The sequence below is a fragment of the Sprattus sprattus genome (assembly GCF_963457725.1).
Source record: "Sprattus sprattus genome assembly, chromosome: 1".
NCBI lineage: Eukaryota > Metazoa > Chordata > Actinopteri > Clupeiformes > Clupeidae > Sprattus > Sprattus sprattus.
Window position 1 is genome coordinate 57,572,650 of NC_137920.1, and position 23,461 is coordinate 57,596,110.

The window sequence follows — 23,461 nt, forward strand, 5'->3', positions numbered from 1 at the left end:
GCCAAACACTGACACTAACCAGAGTAACTGTCTGCACTACAATACTAACAGTTACCTGTACACACTTATTGCACACTAACTGCACCTTTTGTACATTCCTCACTGGACTACCTACAAAGGGCCAGTGCAACCCAAAAAATTTGCAATATTGTCAAGTGTAATATCCTGTGCAATATTCTCAAGTGCAATATCCTGTGAAACATCAAGTGCAATATCCTGCTTTCTCATTGTTCTATATTGTTTTATATCTTGTTAAACAAATATATACATTTTATATTTTTTTCATACTTCACACATAAGGATATATAGTATAGTTGGTCTACCTTCTGCTTGGCATTGCAGATGTTCTCCAGATCTGTGATGAGGGCGCTCTTGCGTTGCTGTAGTGCTCGCTCCAGCTCCTCGAACGTGGCGTTGATCTCGTTCACTGCCTCATTCTTCCTCTCTGTCAGCTGCTTGGAGATCTCGCTCACAAGCTCAATGGCTGCCGTGAGCTGAGGGAGCCTTACAAAGGGAGGAAAAAACTCACAGTTCACCATCAAGCCTGCTTTACAGCTGTCACCGGCTTTCACATAATCAAGTGTCACATAATCAGCTTTAATATGCTGTGGATTTTGCAGGAGTAGGACTTTGCCTCCAGAATACAAAAGTACTTATTTACACTTATTGCTTGTTTCTGTTAGTTTGAACTACATCCATTAAAGATGACCATGACTCACAGCGGCACACAGTCTAAAAGAGGAATATCTAAATCAGTGGTGGACTGGGTCTCCTCCTTACCGGTTTCCAATGGTGTCCAGCTGGTTTTTCAGAGCTGCTTTGTGCTGCTCCAAGACGTCTCTTAAGGGAACAGTCACATGATCCCTGTGCTCTCCCTCAGTGCAGTCCAAACACATGGCTGTCTCACACGACTGGCAGTAAAACTCCATCACCTACAGAAAGTAGCCAGCAAGTTAGATGACTTAAATGGCAGAAAACTCTATTGGCACTCTATAGATTATTAAACCCATAAGAATCTGGCTAAGAACTATATATAGAATGTATAGAGGCTTTTTCCTTCAGCCTCAAAGGATTTATGTGGCTTTACAGTATTTTAGTCCTCAGGGCAGTGTACATTTACATTTAGTCATTTAGCAGACGCTTTTATACCAAGCGACGTACAAGGAAACTGCATTTTAACATCAGGAGCAGTAAGGGGTTCAGTGTCTTGCTCAAGGACACTTACACACTTGGTAAGGAGGAGTGGGGAATCGAACTGGCAACCTTACGATTACTAAACAACTCCTCTACCTCCTGTACCACTGTCGCCCCCCTTCTGTGAGTGTTTCTGTGCATATAAACATGATGTTCCACAGCAAAGACTAGTAGGCAGCCTTTAACAGATCTCCAGTGCCAAGCAAAGAGGCTTACCTTGCCCTCGTGATTGGGGCAGGAGAGGGGTTTCCCGGCAACAGCGGCGCTGACCGACTCCAACACGCTGCAGGCCTCCGGAGGCGAGCTCTCTGGGTTCCGCTGGAGCACCTCCATCAGGTTGGTGATGAAGAAGTTGTTCTGCAGGGCGGCCACGCCCTTCTCAGGCAGGATGGACGTCTGGCGACACACGGGACATGACAGGGTCAGCGACTGAGAAGGAATGTAGTTCTGTAAACACCTAGAGGAGAAGGAGAAAGAGAGGGAGAGAGAGAGAGAGACAGACAGAGAGAGAGGGAGAGAGCGAGAGAGGGGTAGAGAGAAAGCGAGAGAGAGAGCAAGAGAGAGAGGGAGAGAGAGAAAGAGATATGGGGAAGAGAGAAAATAGAGAAGGAAAACAGAAGACAGAAAAGAAGATAGACAGGGATGGAGTTAAGAAACTAACTGCTTTTGTGTATCCATCATAATATGAAAGGTGGCAGTGTGGCACTGTTGAGGGGCACACGAGTGCAGTGTGCTTGGCACAAAAGCCTCTAAGAGGGTGCTGTCACATGACTGGAATAGTGCCCTAACAAATTGCCCGATGCTAGCCAGTGGGCATCTAGGCCTCTAAAAAATATGCTAGCAGGACTCCCCTGGCACAGTTTGCCTGGCACAAACACAGGGAGATTTGGACATCTGCCAAATCCCATGGCAAACCACTGAAGTACAGGAGGATCTCAGCTTTAGTTAACATCATACATTAAGTTTTTCCTCTTTGCCTCTCAGAGACAACTAACAACTAAGACAGTTAAGTTGCAGCCCAACCCCCCAACCCCTTGTTCCAGCTGACCCTGCACAACTGACTGACTTTATCAATGGCTCTATTGATTATCTGACTTAAACAGTTGTGCTTGGGGTAGGGGTAGATAGAAGATATACAGGCCAGAATGGCATTTCCTGATTTAGAGCATTGCTTACAACTACACTATCTCTGGTGATCCCTGAATGATCGACTTATGCATAAAGGGGAAATAGGGGAAAGAAACAAGATATACAGAGAGTTGATAGACAGGTAGGAAAAGAAAAGATCGACAAATCAAGGGGAGAAATGTTACCTCTCGCAGAACGTGTGCAGGCAGGGCAGAACTTTGGGATTGTGGTAGTGGTCCAGGCAGATACTGCAAACCAGGAACTGCTTGTCTATCTGCCGGACCACTGGACTGCTGCTGCTGTTGCTTTCGCGTTTAGCCATGACCGCTGACATTCATGGAGGGAGCCAGAGCCCTGGCCTCCGCTTAGCCTGAAGAGGAAGAGAGGGACACAGACATGCACAGAGAATCAGAGTGAAGTCTGAGTGCAGCAACCCACACACAGAGACACGGAGCAATCGATTTCACCCAGCAGCCGAGCAGATGAAACAAGAGCCCCTTTCATCAAACCCTGAGACTTCGTTTCCACAGAAATCCCCACGTCAGCTAATTCCACAATCAGCTCCAGCTAGTCAATGAAACAATGTGAAACTACATTGAGGGGGGGCTTCTGTGGAGAAGCAGACCGAGTCATGAGCCAGCATCTTTTTGAGGAATGAGCACTGTTTTGTGCACAAATTGATTTTACAGTAAAAAAACTGCCGCTTCATAGTGAGCAGTAGAGCGGGAGTTGTGGTCTCCTAATATTGTAAGCACTTCACACCAAACTTTACCTCACGGTGAGTAACCAGCCCCAGCTGAGCACAATTAAGTGTACAGACCTTCAGGGACCAGTCAGCCTCCAGGAGAAGCATGTAATCGTCTACTTTTGATTAATGCCTAGAGTGAACACAAAGGATTCCGTGAAGTTTGTTCGAATCATTGTAAAGGAATAATGCCGGCCGTGTACAAGGGTAGAAAGCCCATTGAGAGGCAGGATGAAGCGAGAACAAAACCTCTCTCTGTGGCTTTTCATGTGGTCTAGCACCCAGTAGGGTTTACGAACAAAGCAAAATTCAACATAGTGGATTAGAGCTCTCAATCCCAGATCTGAGATTTAGCAGTTCAGATGGGAGGGTGAACTCCTTTCCCCTTTTTGCGACATCAATATCTCTCTCTGTCCCTCACTCTGTGTATCATACAAACACACACACACACACACACACACACACACACACACACACACACACACACACACACAAATACAGCCCTATCACAGCCCTAATATATGTGAAAACGTACACTTATGCACAGACACACCAATATCAACACAAACAAACTCACATACATTCCATGAACCAGAATGTATCTAATTTAGCTTGGAACCTCGACGCGGTCGTGTCCCTCCCTCCCTCCTCCAAACTTTGATAAGTGCTGAGAGCCAGAGTCCCTGTCGCCTGAGCCAAGAGGTCATACCTAATTTGACTTCATGATCATGGGGAAAGGTCTGCAGCAAAGCAGTACAAAAAAACAAGCATATGGAAAGTATGCAAACACGCTCACAAAGACAGCATAAATGCTCACGGTTACCCTCTAGGCAAATGTGCATGCAAGTGGAGAAGCAAACTGAATACTACATTTGCACTCTACAGCTCGCACACTCAGATAATATCAGCAGAAATGTCAACGTCTCTGTGTTTCACGTTGCATGCTTTCATTTATTATTAAAAATGAGCAGCTCTCACAGCATTCATCACTGAACCGTCACAACAAAGTCCACACACTAACACACTAACACACTAACACACGAATACAAGAGCTCTCTGTCCGGCTTGAGTGCAGCCATTATGCACGTAGATAGCTTAGCATAATAGCTGAGAGTAGATGGAGAACATGGCTCATCATGAGCTGGTGGTGAGTGATGCACAGTGACTGGCTGCCGTTTGCATCACTACAGAGCAGCAGAAACCCCATTCAGTGGGTCATGGGCAGATTTATTATTTATACGCAGAGTGGGGCAAAATACTAATGAGTCGATCTGCACATCTGTCACAACAGCCTGCTCAATCGGAGCCCTAAATCCACGCCTGCCTGGCCGCCACTGCTCTGACCCCCGACTTCTCTGTGGTCCGGCCAGGCGCTCCACACGCGCTGTGTTTTGACTCCGAATGTCTGTGCTCCTATGTCAAGTGCTGTTTACTTGCTTTTGTCTGCCAGCTCTGTTTGATGTTTGAGAGTTTGGATGCCGGTTGGCCCTTTTGGGCTTTGGATATGTGAATAGGACAGGATGGGGCTCCTCATATGGTAATATCTCTCCTCCATCTCATCTTATCCCTTCCCATCCAATCTCTCTCTCTCTCTCTCTCTCTAATGTGATGATGCAAGCAGGCTAAAATAAGACCTCGGCCCTTCTGGGATAGCTCTGGGGCATGTGGTACATTTTCCAACGGTGTGTTTAAGATTGTGGCTCTTATAAACAAAATGCCTACCTTCCATTATAGTTGTAACTTACTACATTGAATCAGAAATGCTCCTAAAACAGAGACTAAAGAAAAGAATAAAGTCACTGCTTCTGAAACGCACACACACACAGACATACACACAAGTTAACTCCAAGTGCACACACTGTTGTGTGAAGTCTATCTACATAGACAAATGCAATATATTTTAATTGATATTGAGAAGCAGGAAAAGAGCAAAACAAGACAATTAAGCTATTTAAGTTCATAAATAAATAATACAGCAATTAGTCTGGACCTTTCCATTTCTCTACCTAACCATGACCCATATGCAAAAGTGTGACAATACAAACTGATGCACAATGCATATTAAGCTGTCTGATTATGGTTCAGTACAAGTATTTTTGAATGCCACATCTGTCTTCAAATGAGCTTATATATCTAGGCACAGTACATGAAGAGATGTAGCTGGTCAGGTGCCGGAGGGTCGACAGGTGTAGAAGTTACAGTGCTCCTATTTCTGTTTATGAACTCTATCTCTATCAGTCTATTTTATTTCACAAAGTGACAGTACAGGTAGCACACATTATGGATCTCTTAGGAATCAAACCCCTTGCCTCTGTGCTGCTAGCATGCTGCTTTATTAGCTGCCTGTTGAGCTACAGAATGACTTGCTAATTGCTATTCCAACATGAATTTTCATGAATCTGGAAAAGAAACAAACAAAAAGAAGCCTCAAGATGTCAACAAAGGTCAATGAGCACAAGAAAAGCTGCACATGAAATCCTGATGTTCTCCAATGCCAATTACACATGCATCGGACACATGCATTTAGCCACATCATGAGGCATAACATGATGTATCAAAGTATTGAATTGAACAAAATTAGGTTTGTTTGCCGTGGTCATTTTTATACGTTTCTCAAAAGATGTGTGCCCTGTCTAGCTGGATGGATAGGATGGCTGGCTCAGAGCAGTTCCGCTCAACAATGGGATACAGGCCTCTAGGAGGTGTTTGTTGAACAGTAAAAGAGTCCAGACTTAACCCATTTAGGCCTAAAGCGCCTGGAAAAAATGCCTGTAAAACCTATAGGCGATTTCAGAAAAGCCCCCAAAACCTGAAGTTTTTCTAGAAATTCAGCAATTGTGTCAACGCCTACTACATTACTGATTTCTCAGCCCCTGTAACAGATAGGAACACAATTCAAAATGTATTTGAGAGCTTACACCTGTGGCTTTCATGAGAATTTGAATTTGTATTTACAAATATTTACAATATTTACATACACCTTCTCAAAAGTAAACAAAATATGTAAAAGTGCAGGATCAGCACAAAACAGTAGAAAAAAATGTAATAAGCTATATGACAAAGTATATAACAAAGTGAAATAAAGTATATAACTATATACTTATAAATATATAATTCTTATAGGGAAAGTTTTAACTTTTGAGTTGTTTACTTGTTTTATTATGAGCAGAAGGGAATACGATTAACATCTATTTTGTTGTCCGTGTAGTTTTTACATACCAGGGATATTTAATGCTCATTTGGACACTATGGATGGAGAATGGACCTGACAGTGTCAACCTCTGAGTTGTTTACTTGTTTTGTTATGAGCAGAAGGGAATAAGATTTTGATCAACAATTATAACTATTTTGTTGTCCATGTAGTTTTTACATACCAGTGATATTTTTATGCTCATTTGGATACTATCACTGAGATACAGATGAACTAGTTTAGTGTCAAATATTCCATTAAAAGGGAAAAAACAGGAATAATTCAAAAAAAAAAAAAAAAAAAATTCAAGTATCAACTGATAAATACTGTATGCTGGGCTGAAATGGAAGGCAACCAAAGCATTCACTATAATAAAGTCAAACGAGGATTCAGTAGCATTAACTGATTATAAACAACATTCTATAGGGACTGATTATTGTTTTGAAATACTAGAATATATAGTAATGCAAAGAATAGAGAGTTGTCGATATAATTCGCTCGTTCACACTCGCTCACTGGAGAAAGTTTTAACAACATAGCAAGCTAGCTTAGTGTTAATATAGCCCTCTATGATACCATATTCCCTTTCATTTACCTCGAGTAAACCTACATTTAAGCAAGTAACAATCGTTAACAACTACAGATAACCATATTCTGTAACTACCAGTACTCACAACTCACTCCTTGCCTAATTTACTTTGAGCTATAATCCTGGCTGTCGCGGAGGAGACGTTACTTAGCAAAGCGAGAAAGCCAACGATTTTTTTTTTAAACTACTAATGGCAAAACATTTGAGGCACTATCACATGTCTATTCTGATACATTTCATTGGCCCAGAGGCCGACACTTTGGGCAAAAACCCCCCTTATACAGAGAAAACGACACAAACGCTTTCCCGGCCTTAAAGGTAGAATGACGCAACAGCGCTCCCGGCTTTAATGGTAGAACAGCGGTAATGCTTTCCCGGCTTAGAATAAGTTGCATTGTAAACCAAACCAAAGAAACTGTGATTGATCACCTCTACACTACAACTGCAATATCCCTGAGGTGAGTGCACTGAGAAAAAGGTCTAATGGTTAAAGGTTCAATCATTTTCAGCCTTTCTGTATATTGCAGAAGTTTTATACTATAAAATATTACAATAAATTGCTGCCCAATGGCTGCTAGTAAGATACTGCTGTTTTTCACAGTAGCCTTATACCTAATGTAGATCCGGAAACAGTGAAGTACTGAAAAAAGTATATCAGTGACATCCTGTTGACTTTCTTCTGGTAATTTACCGGAGATTTATTTTACAGCAAGCATCTTGTTACCTGTGCTGTGAATAGTATGCTGATAACATACTAGAAAAGAACTACTCTATGTTACTGACCAATAGCTTCCAGTATCTTTCTGTAGTTTTCACAGTAAATATTTAACAGTGCACTCACACTAGTATTCAGGTCCATCAGGTAAATGCACACATCCCCATGAAGTCATCAGCACAAATAAACCGAGTGACTCAAGCTGTCAGTCCCAATGCCATCAGCGGGCAAGGCACTTAACAACAGTCCCAGTGCCATCAGCGGGCAAGGCACCTAACGTCCCAGTGAGTAGGAGTAGGAGACAGGGCACGTACCGGCCGTGTCACGGGCCTCAGGGCCATGACCCACATAGCCTCCGCAGCCCCACCACATCCAAACACTGACTCATTGTCTTTATAAAACCAACATCACTCAGCCCATTCAGGCCCGACGTGACTACTGCCTGCCAGCTCCTCATACGGCGTGTGCTGTTGTTTGTAAACATACCCACTACCTCCCTAATAACACAGTGTGTTAAGTTGAGTACCCTTTAGTTCAATCGGTCCATTACTGAACCACATTCAAACAGAGGTGAACACAACCAAATAGAGAATACATCACCTTTGCTGTTACTTTAGTAATACGATTATTAATAATGTTAACCAAATAATCTATAGTAGAACTGTATGTGTCAAATGTCTTTACACTCACAAGCCTTGTGTCTTCTCTCGTTGTGTCTGTCTATAATCCTCTCCAGTAAATGGACATCAAGATCCAAAACAGACACGATTATGTCTGTTCTCTCAAGATTCTTTGCTGGCGTCTGATTTTGACCCACACTCCAGACACTATTTTAAGCCCTTTGAAACTAAAAAAGACCTGACAGTTGCCTGCTGGTCTGTGTGAGCTTGGCACGTGCAGTCAGCTGCATCAAACCCCTGACAAGGGTAAGGGGGCTTAGTCTTGCTGATCACTCCTCTCAGGGTTCCCCCTCTACTTCCTGTTCTTATCTGACAGTCCAGAAATAACAAACTGCTCTGAAGGCGAAAAGGTATCCTTCCCCATGGCAAAGGTGGACACAGGAGAGGAGGAGAGGGGGAGAGGGAGAAAGAGACAGCAGGAAATCAGAGTCTTCACCGTCTGCACCCAGGAGGGAGAGCTAAGGATCTACAACTAAGGCATTCCACACACACATGTACTCTAACTCCAACCTATTCACACACCCAGATCACTAAACAACAGTATCTGTCTGTCTCTCTCTCTCTCAGACACCCAAACACACTCACACACTGTATATAGCCTCACATAGACCAAGTCACACAACAGAAAGATGACAGCACAGCACAACGTAATCTCTCTCCCTCTCACACACACACAACACACACATACACAAACACACACACACACACACACACACACACACACACACACACACACACACACACACAGAGAAAGAAATAAAGAGAGAGAGAGAGGAAGAGAAAGTGGACTTACTCATACGGAGGGCGTGTGTGTGAGAGAGAGTGTGGCCGAGGAGGGAGCTCTCAGGCAGGCTCCATTGTTGTTTTTTCCATGCAGAGATCTCTCAGCACAGGCCCAAGTGTCTGCAGCAGAACGGAGAGAGCAGATCCCCCTCTCACTCCCCACCAACCCAGAGCTCAACACTCCAAATGCCCCCTTCCCTTCTTCTCAGCCTTTCCTTCTCTCTCTCGCTCACTCCCTTTCTCTCTCTGTCTCTGTCACTCTCTCTGTCACTCTCTCTCTCTCTATCTCCGTCACTGTCTCTCCTTCTCCCTCTGCTGCTAAGTCTCAGAACACAAACACATATACAGTGAAAAACATGCTCTCGGGGAGGAAAACTGAGGGAGGGAGGGAGGGAGGCTGACATTAAACCACGCCCAGTCTCTACGTTCCTCTATGCAGCCAAACTCACTAAAGCCAAAGAGATTTAGCACAGGCCTAAGCCCCTCCCCTCTGTGGCTGACCAGTCGCACTCTGATTGGCTGCTTTTGTAACCAGCTGAAAGCATGGATTGCCTCAGAGGCCAACAATTCATGGTAACAAATAGGGTGGGGGGACTCATGAGAGTGAGAGAGAGAAGGAGAGAGAGAGAAAGAGAGACAGAGAGAGAGAGAGAGAGAGAGAGAGAGAGAGAGCGAGAGAGAGTACTCATGAGACTTGCAACATATCAAACACAAAGCAGCACAAAAATAGAGTTGGCCTACATTTTCAAAAACCCGGCACAAACCAAAGGCCATTAATTAAAAATCTAACATCCATTGTACATGTAATCAAAGACTTAAGCCTTTAATAACACTGAACATTACAACTACTGCTAGATCCTTCACATTGCCAGCATGAGGGTTCGCACCTACTCTAGCTGGTACTCACCCACTAACAAAGATGTAGACTAAATGGGTGACACACTCAACTTCCGGTAGCCTGGACTTGAGTCACATGTCTTTCTGGAAGCCATACTTACACAATCAGTGGCACATTACAATGAGGCTTCAAATAATAATTTAAAAAAAATTGCCAATCATAACAAAGAGCACCACAAAGTATTATAAGATACAAGTAACATCTTGGGGAAATGGTGCACAGCACTGATAAATTGGGAAAACAACCACTTTACTTATTTAATAATTTGAACTGTTCTAAGTACCACACAATAATATTGTACAGAACTTCAATCTTGACAATTCAATCAATCTTCGGAGGGACCATACTCAATAAACACAAGAGAAAAAGGCCTCTAAATATACAATTGACAGTTAAATGTTCCAAAGAAGGTGTTTTGCTGCAACACAAATGCATTGTTGCTTTAGATAAAGATGGATTGCTAGTACTGTAAGAGCATGTGTTTATCATACCTCAAGTGTACTTGGTCTGTGCTCAAGGAGCAGATCTGTCACTATTAAATGAACCAGCGGTCCACACATTACGCTTTTAAAACAGTTCCTCTGAAGACCAACATTGCATAACACTGTCTGATGTCATGTGTTTTTGCGAAGTGTATTTAGGAATGAAGCAGCAAAAAATGTCACTCCAATGGAGAGAGTTGAAATTAGATGGGGATTAAGCAGAGACAAAATATATATATATTATATACTTAACTTGCAGTTAGAGTAGTTACATTCCTGCACTTTTTTCTATTTCTTGTGTAAAATAGTAGCTTGATTGTTCTCTCCCTTGTACGCCGCTTTGTACAAAAGCGTCTGCTAAATGACTAAATAACTAAATGTTAAATGTGATGAATGTCAATTAATTCAGTCTGGGCTGTTCTCAGGTCAGTGCTGATCAAACATAAAACCACAGAGACACATGTAAATAAATAAATAAACACAGAGGATTTCACACCAGGGGGGCGATTTTTCAATCTAGTGTTTTGACAAGGATTAGAAGAAAACATCAATCTACAGTTAATCTCTGGGGATTGACTGCGTGACATCCAGTCAGATTGCCACCCACACACCTTCCCAAAATCTCTCATCATCCCTCTAAATGCCAGCCACTGCTCTCTCTCTCTCTCTCTCTTCAACTTCCATCTACTGCTCACATCTAAGTCCTCCTTTGCTTTATATCTATAAAGGAAACCATCAAAACCATAGAATCAATTTTGTAATAAAGGGGAGGGTTTGGATAATTAAGAAAAAAGGCATCCAAAGCAAACTTCTATGCAAGAACCTGAAAATACCATCAAATGGAAGTGATCAGTATTATCACTATTTGGAGGCTAGTGTTTTGAAGGGTAGGGAAGTTGAAGGTTGTGTCGTGTTTAGAAGCAGAGAGGCACTAGCAGTCAGTGTGCATGGAGAGGAAGAACATGAGCGAGGTCCCTTTTTTCTGCTTCTGTTAATGAGAGGGCCTTGCATAACAAAGAGCATCTCCCAGGCTAGTTTGAAGTTCAGCTGCTCTGACAGTATGACGCGTGTTTGCATCATGGTATCTTTGACACACACACACACACACACACACACACACACACACACACACACACACACACACACACACACACACACACACACACACACACACACACACACACACACACACACACAAGCACGCACAAATACAGCCCTATCACAGCCCTAACATATGTGAAAACATGCACACACCTATAGTGTATATATTCACTCACTTCTGCAAAGGTATTCATTACTCTCCCTTTGCCCTCCAACTTCCAAACACACTTACCCACCCACACTCCTTAATCTATCTATTGGTAATTACTGAGGAAGTGGGTAGTAGACAGGCCCTTCCAGGAAGTGTACTGTGCTGTGCTGTAAATCACATTGTGCAAGCTTGTCTGCCAACTCATGCACTCAGCAGTCATGCACACATGACCAAGTGACGTTTCCAAATACACAATACAATTGGCCCACAGAGATGAATAGGCCTGTAGTATGTTCAATGACAACCACTATAGGCCAGCCACAAACTGAACTAAACCAAAACCAGCAGCTGTCAGAGAGTGTTAAATTAGAGTGTTAAGTTAATTTACTTACATGTATTCATTCTGCCGACATCGAAAAGCCTTGTCCATAATATTGCCTCTATACCAATAAGCCATAAGTAATGTTAAATGCTGCGGTTCATGGAGGTCTGTTTAGATCATCTAATGAATGATGACTTGACATGCAAAACCTGATGATTCTGTTTATTCACTGAATTGGTTATCATGAACCAGCTATGATCATCTGTTGAGATATTTATGATTCGACTACTATATTCACATATAAATATTGGGAAAGGCTATTTTATGATATTCATCCTATCTGACTGTCAAATATTTAAAGCTTTAATCATTACAATCTGTTGACTTTTGTCAGTAGAATGATTGCAGGTAAAGGATAGTCTATGTTTGTGAGAAAATCAAGAAAACAAACAAATAACCTCACCATAAATTAAGTTTACTGGTATTCACAAGTCTTCAGATCACAACATTACCCTCAATACTTGACAGTTCACAGTCTACTGGCAATATCAACAACCACGAATACCCATTTTATGATTATACGCAACTGACAGTTACTAAAGCCATTACGTCAATGGATATCAATTACTCCCATCAAAACCCAAAACATGTCAAGAGGTTATGGCTGACTAAAGCAGATGCGGGTATGACATTAACCTCCACTAAGTTAGATGGTGTCATCATGACATAACCATGCCAAGGATCACACAGATAAAACTGACTGACAGAATGAAGTGTAATAACCGTTATATACAGTTATATCACTTATCTCCCTCTGGAACAAAATACTGTTTTCTGATTGGCTAATGGGGTGTACATTAAGTTCGTATAACCGGACACCTTGGACGTAGTCCCAGTAGAAAAGTTAAATCGCCGTTCCATATCAATGCTCTTGAATGGGTACCATTGACAACCAACGTAACGTTTGGGAGCACTTGGCTTCAAATCAAGAATTCATCAGGTTATTATGCATATTAAGTTTCCTAAAGATAAAGGAAATTCTAAATAATAATAATAATAATAATAAAACATTTTTGGATGTTGTAAACGGGAGATAAGCGGGATAACGGCCTTCGAGCTGTACAGTTCTACAAAGATAATGGACTTCGCGGAGCAACTCCACTCCGCTGTTTTAAAGTTTGAGGTGAATTGCAAATTCTGTTGTAATTGTGGAGAGTTTCTGCCATGATGTTTTAGGAAAATTCACTATCATTAGTCACGATTAGTGTCAAAGAACTTACCATGTTAAAATACTTCTGACGTAATGCCAATTACAGCCTTCCTGAACAAATGTAAACTATAAAGCAAGGTCAAAATCAATTTGAACTGAGGCGCTGCTCAACTCAACTCCTCAGATATAAAAGGAAAACGTTTGCGTCAGCACTATTCCATGATAGCACCCCCAAACCCCCTCTATCTCTCACCCCTCCCACCAAGGAGCACTCCCAGCACATGGACTATCACCACTAGTCATGTGACAGCAAATGCTGTTCATGCAGTAGTTTAGCTTAAAGTGTCAACTGACTGCTTCTTGGCTGAGCAAGATTTGCCCTGAGCCCCCCCTTTTCTCTGATTCTCTCTGTGTGTGCATTCTATTATGTAACACTGTGACACTACAATCTGAGCGAGGGTTCAAGTCATGTTTCCGCAGAATGCGTGACTCATCAGAGAGAAATGAGGCTGTGGGGTATGGGGGGGGGGGGGGGGGCTGAGACTGGAGATGGGACCAGTGTAAAAGAAAACAGAGAACTCTCTAAGGCTCACATGAGTAGAAGCCTGCCCATTTTCGACTGAGTCCTGCATTATAAGTCTTGCCAGTTCTGCGTCAATGAGGCTCCTCAAATGAGCTCCAGCACCTCAGGATGGGGAGACTCAGGTGGACGCGTAGGTCAGAGAGAACAAAGGACACCAGGGGATTACGAGCCGGCGGTAAAGAGACCAACATCATGCACCGTGGAAACCAAGCCTGAGTGAAACCCATGTCCAGACATTTGAGGTTAGACTGACAACAGGATATTCCTCATTTAGAACCTGTGTGTTACAGTGATTTCAGACGTAAGCGTGTCGTGATTGAGTTTCAAACGCTTCATTTCCTTTGATTTATTAGTCGAGGCTCATTTCCTTTTTTTAAATATAGCTGGCCTCAAGAGTAAAGACTGTTAAAGGATAACATTACATATGTGGTTAATGCCTCTCCACTCACTTAACACCTATGAATAATAACATTAAAAAACTTGTATTTATATGTGTAATATAATGCATGTGATGCAGTCCCTATAATATGTGTCCAAAAAAGGATTACTATCACTGATGTGCCTGACTGAGGAACTTTCATCCTTTCATCTTCTACATGCCTCAGATGTGGGAGATTCACGTGTGAGTGTGTGTGTGTGTGTGTGTATGTGTGGGGATACTGTGTAATTGGGCCTAGTCTTCACTGCGTGCTCTCTGCAAAGCGTGGCAGATCCGCGTGTCCCTCGCTTAAGCTCTCATTCTGTAGCGCTCTTTCTCCCGGTCTCCCTGTCTCTCTGTCTCACTGTCTCTCTTTCTCTTTCTTTCTCTCCCTCTATCTCTTTCCCGCTCTCTCTCTCTCTGAGCTGGGAATATTCCTGGAGGAAGTGCATGCTCTGCAGGGTAGATGAGATGGGCCAGAAATAATCTGATCCTTTAAATAACTATTGGATGGTGGAGGACGTGGGGGACGTGGGGGTTGGGGGTGGAGGGTGGGCACCAAAGCTCGGGGCTATCACTCCAAAAACATAAACAGCCAGAGCTCAGGGTCGGCAGAGGTTGCTACGCCGATGTCCGCACCAGGACTCACAGACCCGTACAGATGCCCTTGGCAACTATTGTGACCCGGAAAGGGAATGTGTCCCCAGGGCCAGGTAGTGTGTGGGGGGGGGGGTCCCCGGGGGGGGGGGGAGGGTCCCCAGGGCCAGGTAGTGTAAGGGGGGGGGGGGGATGGCTGGGCGGTGTCTAAAGCACAGATGGACAAGTTTAGTCAGGATGCAGATGGCATCCACTGGCTCTGAGCGGAAAGGAGCCACACTCCCCTCTATGTGTGGGTTTTTTCCCTTCCCTGCACAATGAATAATTCAGCTGCGTCCTCGTTTTCTGAGGAGGATGCTGAGGCATGGGGACTGTGTTAAGTTGCTCACAAAAATCTGTAAGCAACTACGTACATGTCCCGGGGCAAACAGGAGAATCCATTTTTGGACACTTGAGGTACGCAGACAGTAATTTACTACATAATCCAAATGAAGGGAGGTCTTATTTGCAACCATACTTTCAAACTTGTCCAGAGGTATAAGGAAGCCGTCAAATTGTTTTGATGGATCTGTCCCTCTTTTTCAATGCAAGATCAAGACTTCCCTCATGATGGCTTGGCTTCGGATAACAAGTTCTTTGCTGTTATTCATTAGATCGAAATTAGACACAGACTGTCACTGATTGTAAGCTAGGGGAATATCAGACGAGCAAAGGATAGCTGACCATAAATCACTTGCCTGACATCCCACTTATCCTACGTCAGTATCAGAAATCTCCCTCAGAAGGGATGACATCTGTGAAGTCAAGTCACTCAAAGTCACATAAGTCTCTCTGCTCGCAGGCCTGGAGGGTTTCTCTCAGCTGTTTTGGACAGTGGGCTTGAAAAATTAAATGTGGTCACTGCTGTATATTACATCATCCTCTGGGAACATATGTCTTGTATAACTCATGCTTCCACGTTCACTTTTGAAATCATTTAATGTTAATCAGTACACATACACATTTCTTCAAATGATGCAGCTTTCAGTTTCCTTGAAACTTCCTTAAAACCTCCCCCAATTATAATGGCGACAACTGCACTTAGTTAGTGTTTACATGAAAGATGTAAAATATAGGTAAACATAACCCTGCACATTTGTATGTGTAAGTGTCTGCATTAGGGCTAGATAAATAGATAGATGGATACTTTATTAATCCCTAGGGAAATTTGACCAAAAACAGACTAATCATAATCTAGTTATATACATAGGTGAATTAGTTAATGGGTCACTGAACAGTTTTCAGCCTAAGCAGGATTCTGTCATGTCATGGCATGGCCTGTGCACCTTGATGAAGACATTTTCCAGTTTGTGACATAAAGGATGTAAACATGGCCAGCTGGGGTGGGGGGGTGGGGGTGAGGAATGTGTCATGCTACGATTGCATAACCACATTAGCATGCACTTTAGCGCACACTGACATGCGCCATGAACACTTACACAACCTCACTGACGACTCTCTAAATCTCTAAAAGCACACAAATTAAAAAAAGAGAGATATTTTTGGCCAGGTAAATCTATCTCTCTTTATCTGTTGATAGAAAACGACAGCAAACCTTTGCACAGGCAACACTTAATTCACCATGTTTCATTCAGGACTATTCCCTCAGTACGGTAACCTTTTCTTTTAGGGTACCACCTAGACACTCAGACTGAGGGCACTTGTCAGACTAGATTTTCTAGAAGTATAGACTAGAGTACATCTGGCTGCTGCATTCCTCCTGGGGAAGATTGTGTGACCCTGTTCAGGTAATTGGCTTCAACTGTCACAATTCAAAGAGAGGGAATAGGGTTGACGTCTCAATATCCTGTAGGAGTCCTGGGGTTGCACTTTTCTTTGCTTTAAAGCTATGTAACTGCACAACAGTTCTGAATAATAAAATAATCACGTGACAATCACTAGTCACACTGTTTCATTTTTTGTCTGAACGTTTATCACCTTATGACAATACATTATGATTTCCAGTTTTGAGTAGAGTAGACTGTGTAACACAACCTCTTTTTAATCAAAGAGAAGTCTTGGTGTCTAACTGTAACCTACAAAAGCTAGAAGCTTGTGATATTTTCCAGGCTCACACTGATTAAGGTAGATTAAGGTACGTAACTGAGCAATTTATGATTTACAAAACATTTGATCCATGTTGAAAGCTTTCCAAATCTGATGAAATTAGGTTTCCCTGCAAGAGAAAGTGGTAGAAGGTATAATGGATGCATATGATTACTCCAGGTCTTGCCAAAGAAGGAGAAAACCTACTCCCACGTGTTGACCAGTTCATCTACAACACCTGCCAACAATTCTATTAGAAATTCTGCCAATGCATTCCACTTCTCTACCCCTACCTGCCCCCCACTGACTACCTCTTGCCATTCATTTCCATAAGAATAAGTCTCTAAGCGGTCACAAACACACAAACATGCCATGAATGTGGAGCTGGTATGACTCAAACGGGTCCAGTGTTTGCCTTTCTCTTTGTGGCAGCTGTGTGATAATAAGCTGTGTGATTAATATGACAGGCTGAGGCACTGATCTCCTCTAATCCTTCAGACAGAGCCAAAAGAACAGAGCATAATGAGGCGACACAGGCATGGTGTGAATAAGGGCTAATGGAATGTAATATAATGTAACGTAATGAAGTCATAACTCAGGAATTGCTGGGAATATGTCATGCAAAATGCGTTTCGCTCAATCACAGGAGTGTGTTGAATTCATTTCTGATGGTCCTTCAGGCAATCGGTAGAGTTATGAAATACATTTTAAACATACGCATATTGAGGATTTCAGCCTTATTCAAACTTATCCTGTAATATTTCTATTTATGATAATGTAGTCTTTGATGCTTTGATAATAGATTACAGACCAAGCTGTAACTTTTATCATTTATGCAAAACATCTCTTCAGCATTTAAGTTGTAGAGGACAGAAAATGGCCAGGGATATCACACACACACACACACACACACACACACACACACACACACACACACACACACACACACACACACACACACACACACACACACACCATACTGTCACAGAGTAATACAAATACAACTTTTCGGTGGCAACACTTTACTTTGGCAAAACATAGACCCAATTAATATGCACTTCATTTATAATACCCCAGATCTGCAAAAACATGTTGCACACATCCAGTGTCATATTATTGGATTTGTACTGTGAAGTATCAGACAGAGGCCATGAAGGCCATTTTTTACTGCTTCTTTTAGATTTCTGGTCTAGTTATGGCTTGTGAACACAGCAATGATTTAAATGTTGCAACAGCCTTGCAGCTGGATTTGGTTCATCCTGCTCATTAATTGCTGTAAGCCAGGCCACTCTCCCTCCTTAGCTCCTCCCTCCTCCATCACATTCCATTCATTCCAAATGGATATTCCAGTTGCAGCATTCTTCGTTGCCATGCTAACCAGCACCCCCACCCTCCCAACACACACACCGGGCTCTTCAACACATTGCCATCTTGTCCCCTGAACATAGCCCCTTGAATGTCGTTTATCTTAATTGTGTGGTCCCTTAAAACTTTCATTTACATACAGAAAATCCACAGCATTACCCTACATAGTGATGTGGCTTACTCCAAGAATCAGGCAGATTGAGAGAGATGCCCACATAAATACATGTCAATGTGATTCTGTGCACTCCAATGTTCTGAACAGGTAATGAGTCATTTGACACAGCTGTTGAGTTTTATACAACTGTCTATGCTAAATGTAAAATGACATTATGTGAATTTCCCACATGAACAGACACAAAATATCTGCCAGTGTTACAAGGTGGGCCAGACTAGGAAAGGTTATATGAGGCAGTGGGTGGATGACATCCCTGTCTGGTCATGTCTGACAGTTCATTAAGCCGGTTTTGAAGACCTCACGGCCACAGATTACTGCCTCCTATTAGACAGGCGTTTATTACCACTTTTTTCCGCAAACAAATCAGCAGAGCATATGCACAGCTGAGCCCAGCAGGTGTGGGAATCCTCAACAGGGTTTGCAAAATGACGACAGCTCAGCCTGACACACCCACATTCGCATGAGAACAAATCCACCAGGAACATGGATGGAAGCGGAATTTGGGTGAGCAGCCTGCCATTTCATGATAAACACACACAGACACGTACAAACACACACACACACACACATCTGATGACTGTACACCAGACTGTGCAAACAGGTAACCCAGGTCAGACGGATCAGCCACACTCAGACAAGCATGAGATAGCACCAGACAGATAACACTGACGGCATGACAGAGCATTGTTCCTCCATGCTTATTTCCTCTAGCTGCTTGCCACCTTTTTGATAGCATCAGCGAGGCAAAGGAAAGACATGATGAGCATAGGCCATAGGTCAACTTCCATTCCTCTCCACCTTCCCCCATCTGACTCTTTGCCTCTCTCTCTCAGTCTATAATTGTGTGTGTGTGTGTGTGTATTTGAATTTGAACTACCTCGCCTAGACATGAAGCTGCCATACAAGACATCCGACACACTGCCGTCAATTACTCATCCCCAGTCCAATTCACCTCAGCAGCAGCGGGAGAGACAGGACACACATCAGGATGCAAGGAGCACCAGGCAGGAGGAGGTCCAACACAACAGCACAAAGTGAGAGGAGTAAGATAAAGAGGATTGAGAGGAGGAGGAGGAGGAATGCGAGCGGGAGAGCAGGGTTGCCCCTGGCACGGTACTCACGTGAGGTGTCTCTGAGAGCCGGAGAGCGAGAGAGGAAGGAGAAAGGAGGACAGGAGAGAGGGAGAGCAGAGCGGAGCGACTCACGGCAGCAGTGTCAGTGCCACCCGCCACCCCAGTATCTGTCCATCCTCACAGCAGTACTATCCACAGCAGCACAGCAGGAAAAGCAAAAACAAAACAATGAAGATAGAAGTCCTCAAGGAGGGAGAGAAAACATGTGAGAGGAAGAGCTAGCGGAGAGTAACAGCAGTGTGTGCATGAGTGCGCGCTGCAGATTATATGTATGGATGTGTGGGAAAGAGAGATGGGGGGAGGGAGGTGGGGTTCTGGCAGCACATTGGCTGAGGCTGAGTGGGAGGGGTGGGCATATCTAAGGCTGCAGGCAAGGTGCAGATCAAATGCAAAATGGCCGCAGAGAGTGTGCTGGATGGCTCATCTAACACCACTGTCTATTCCTCTAAAGGTATGGGGAAATACATATTTGCAGTCTGTTTTTCCTACTATATCTCTATCAGGAATGTGCTCTGTCTGATCTCTGTCTTTCTCTCTCTCTCTCTCTCTCAAACACTCTCACAAACACTCTCACAAATCACACACAAACACACACAAACACACACACACACACACACACACACACACACACACACACACACACACACACACACACACACACACACACACACACACACACACACACAGACACAAGCAAACATACTATAATCATCTTCAGTTTAGACAAGAGCGTCAATAAGTTAAATCAGTTACTGACCGATTTATTCAGAAAATTGATAACCTCAAACTCTAATTGTCATAGAGAGGTTGCTGAACACCAGGTATGATACCAGATGTGTCAGGCTGAGAATCAGGAGGGGGTGTCTGGGTTGATAAGTGCAACACAGACACACACACACACACACACACACACACAGTGACGTGTGTGTTAAGCTGAGTTAAAAACCCTGTGCTAGTTGAGCAAGTCGTGAGGAAATCAGAAGTAGTGTGACCTCATCACTGGGAAGACAGAGGCTCCTCCCCACGGAGGAAACCGAGGCCTCCCCTTTCCCTCCGCCTCCGCTCCTGACTCACAGACCCACACGTGTGTGATGTAACCCAGACCCTGAGACATGTGAGAGATGCCCCCCACTCTACAGACGCGGGTGTGGAGGGATGGGTGAGATGGGGCTCGGGGGGATGATGCTCCATGTGAGGGAAGAGCGAGCCTAAACGAACGCAGGAACGAGATGATCCCGTCACAGAGAACAGGGGGGCGGGGCCCAGATGATGCTGCCAGCCACGGCCCGGGATTTGATAGCGGGAGAAAGGAGTTGCCATGGAGACACCATCCAGTGCAGCAGAGCCCAGATGGCAGCACACAAACCCTTACCCCTTCCCCTCCCCCCTCGCCTCACCATCATCGTCGTCCTCCTCCTCCTCCCTCCTCCTCCCCTCCACTATCACACCAGCAACAGAGAAGACCAGTCACTTGTAGTCATGTTCCACAACAACACAACCAGCACAATGTGTCTACCTGCGGTGAAAAATTTCTTCAAAGGCAAATTTTCACTCTGTGAGTTTTTTTTCTATAAATGACAGAATAATTTACAGTGGATCTATCATATCTTTTCCATAAATAGAACATTGCTATATCGGTGACTAAGAGGGTTAGTGGGGCCATTCTGGGAAATATCTGTTTAAAAATGCTACTGTGTTCTGATTGAGAACGGGAGGGATGAGGTCATCTTTAAAAAAGTTTAATCTGTAAAACATCTGAGGAGAAAGGTTTATGCAAAATTAAAATTGACGAAGGACTAAATCGTATGTATTCCACATCTCCCTCACGTTCACACTCTCTAATTTCAACACATACACTCACACACTTGTGTGACAATAACGTTTCATTTAAATTTGTAGAAAAATACTTGCATAATGACCACTTTGTGTAATGTAGTGTATTAGATGATGATTCACTCAAGTTATTGAGAGACGGATTACATTTAGGAATGAAAGAAATATTAGATATACACATAAATAAATAATTCTCTGCTGCCAAACACACAAACACACACACACACACACACACACACACACACACACACACTTCACTGCCTCTTTGGTCTAATGAGAAATGTAATAGATTGATGTGCACCATTTCTCTCTCTCTCTTAATATTTGTTTCTACACCCAAATTATTTGTTAATGTGTACACTTATGTTCAGAGAGATGAATGTATCGACTTATCCAAAGAAAAAAAAATGAAGTAAAATGTGAAAATGTCTAGACAACTTAGTTTAGTTCTGTCCAATCCATTAAAATGAATTTTATACAATTATCTGTAAAGGAAAAAGCCCCCACACACTACATGGAAGGTCGTCTTAAAAGGGAGGATGAAACTTAATTCCTCAAAGAAAAAGAAAGGTAATTCAATTAATTAATGTTTTTTCAACTCACCCTGCCATTTTGATGTTGGTGTTTTTACAGTCACTGATTGTCGTAGGGGCTCTGCACCACTGAGGAGGAGGAACAACATGATTGCTCACCAAACTACAGCAACAGACAGTCATTTTCTCTATCTTTCTCTCTCTCCCACACAGAACATCTAAGACGGAGAGACAGCGAAGAGTGAGAGAATATTTTCCTTAATCTTCCTTCGTTGTTTCCATGTCAAGTGCTATACAGTTGGCTAGCATTCAAATCAGGAGACCTACATGGCAGTGAGTTTCCATGGAGCAGGAATCCCTTTCTGTAACTGTATTTATCAGTGAAATACTGCTTGGTAAACTGTCATTGAGAATACTGGCCCCAGCGTTCGTTGGGCCTACAATGTCATGTTTCGGACCACATTTCATGTAGGCTACTGTTTGGCCGGGAATGGTTAGAGAAGAAGAGCTAAACGGCACAGCTACCCGAGTCTAAAGTAACTGAAACTTATTTCTTGACTGAGTTTAGTAATTATTCAGTTGCTTCCACCTAGCGGTGGGTTTGGCTAACGTCAAGAGGCAGATGCATTAGTTCAAAGCAACAACAAATTCATTTTGTCTACCATTAATTGCAGAATAATAAAATATGAACTCTGCGTCGTTTTACTTCTACCAAAAAAGTTTTTTCGTAACTATCTGCTGTTCCCTGTCAATTATACAACCGTTTCTTACCACTACCTCAGAAGTTCACGAAGGTGAAATAGTTGATTCGGCTACCCTTCAGTCGCGGTTTATCAGCGAAATGTTTCACATGTTTGGGAGAGAGACATTCTTAAAACTAACCACTGTTGATAATTCCCCTCCCTTCCACATAACTTTTTATCACACCATGCATAAGGTCATTTTTTTCTCCTGAAAATAGGTTTAAATAAGTTAATTGTTAAAATCATACATGCATATCCAAAACAATTATTTTCTGCTGAAAATCATGAACGCACATATCAGTAATACAATTACATTTTCGTCATCAGTATAAAGAAAAATATTCATATGACCACTTAAAAGAACATATAGCCACTGAAACACACAAGATTACCTTACCTCAAATCAACATCAACCTGCACCTCGTCCTCCTCTGCTTTTAGTTGTCGGTCAGCAACTCTTGCCAACAGAACAACTCTTCTGGTAGGTCTCACTTATCCCCCACTCTCTCCCTCTCGGCTTGGAATGTTTTCAAAGGATTCTTTGAGGTACAATTCATGTGACTGTGTGGATGACAGCCCCCTTGCAGCTTTGAGAGAAGATCATTTGGCTCTGAAGTGCTTCATTCTAATACACACTACAATTTCATGTAGGCCAACATACCAATTCAAAAATCCTTTTCATTGAAAGCCTGCAAAAATAATGAACCTTAATTCAGACAGACACAGAAGACATATGGATACTTATGTATATCTGATATAATTCTTTCCAGTGGATTTAAGTTCAATGTAATATTTTTGGATCTTAAGT

General features: G+C 42.9%; 1 protein-coding gene across 3 annotated transcripts in view; it reads right to left on the bottom strand.

Annotated features, from left to right (window-relative positions):
- The window catches only part of trim3b (tripartite motif containing 3b), a 28,008-nt gene extending 8,247 nt beyond the window's left edge, over positions 1-19,761 (bottom strand). For 2 of the 3 annotated variants that reach the window (XM_080847763.1, XM_080847761.1), the window contains exons 1-5: positions 9,035-9,303; positions 2,508-2,692; positions 1,411-1,651; positions 781-932; positions 324-504 (exon numbers count right to left, since the gene is read on the bottom strand). In XM_080847763.1, coding sequence (XP_080703889.1) covers positions 324-504; positions 781-932; positions 1,411-1,651; positions 2,508-2,656 — 723 coding nt within the window. In that variant the 5' untranslated portion in view covers positions 2,657-2,692; positions 9,035-9,303. Of the gene's footprint in view, positions 1-323; positions 505-780; positions 933-1,410; positions 1,652-2,507; positions 2,693-9,034; positions 9,304-19,532 lie in introns of those variants that run through there. The other variant, XM_080847762.1, reaches the window with a different exon arrangement.
- Positions 19,762-23,461: the final 3,700 nt, after the last annotated feature.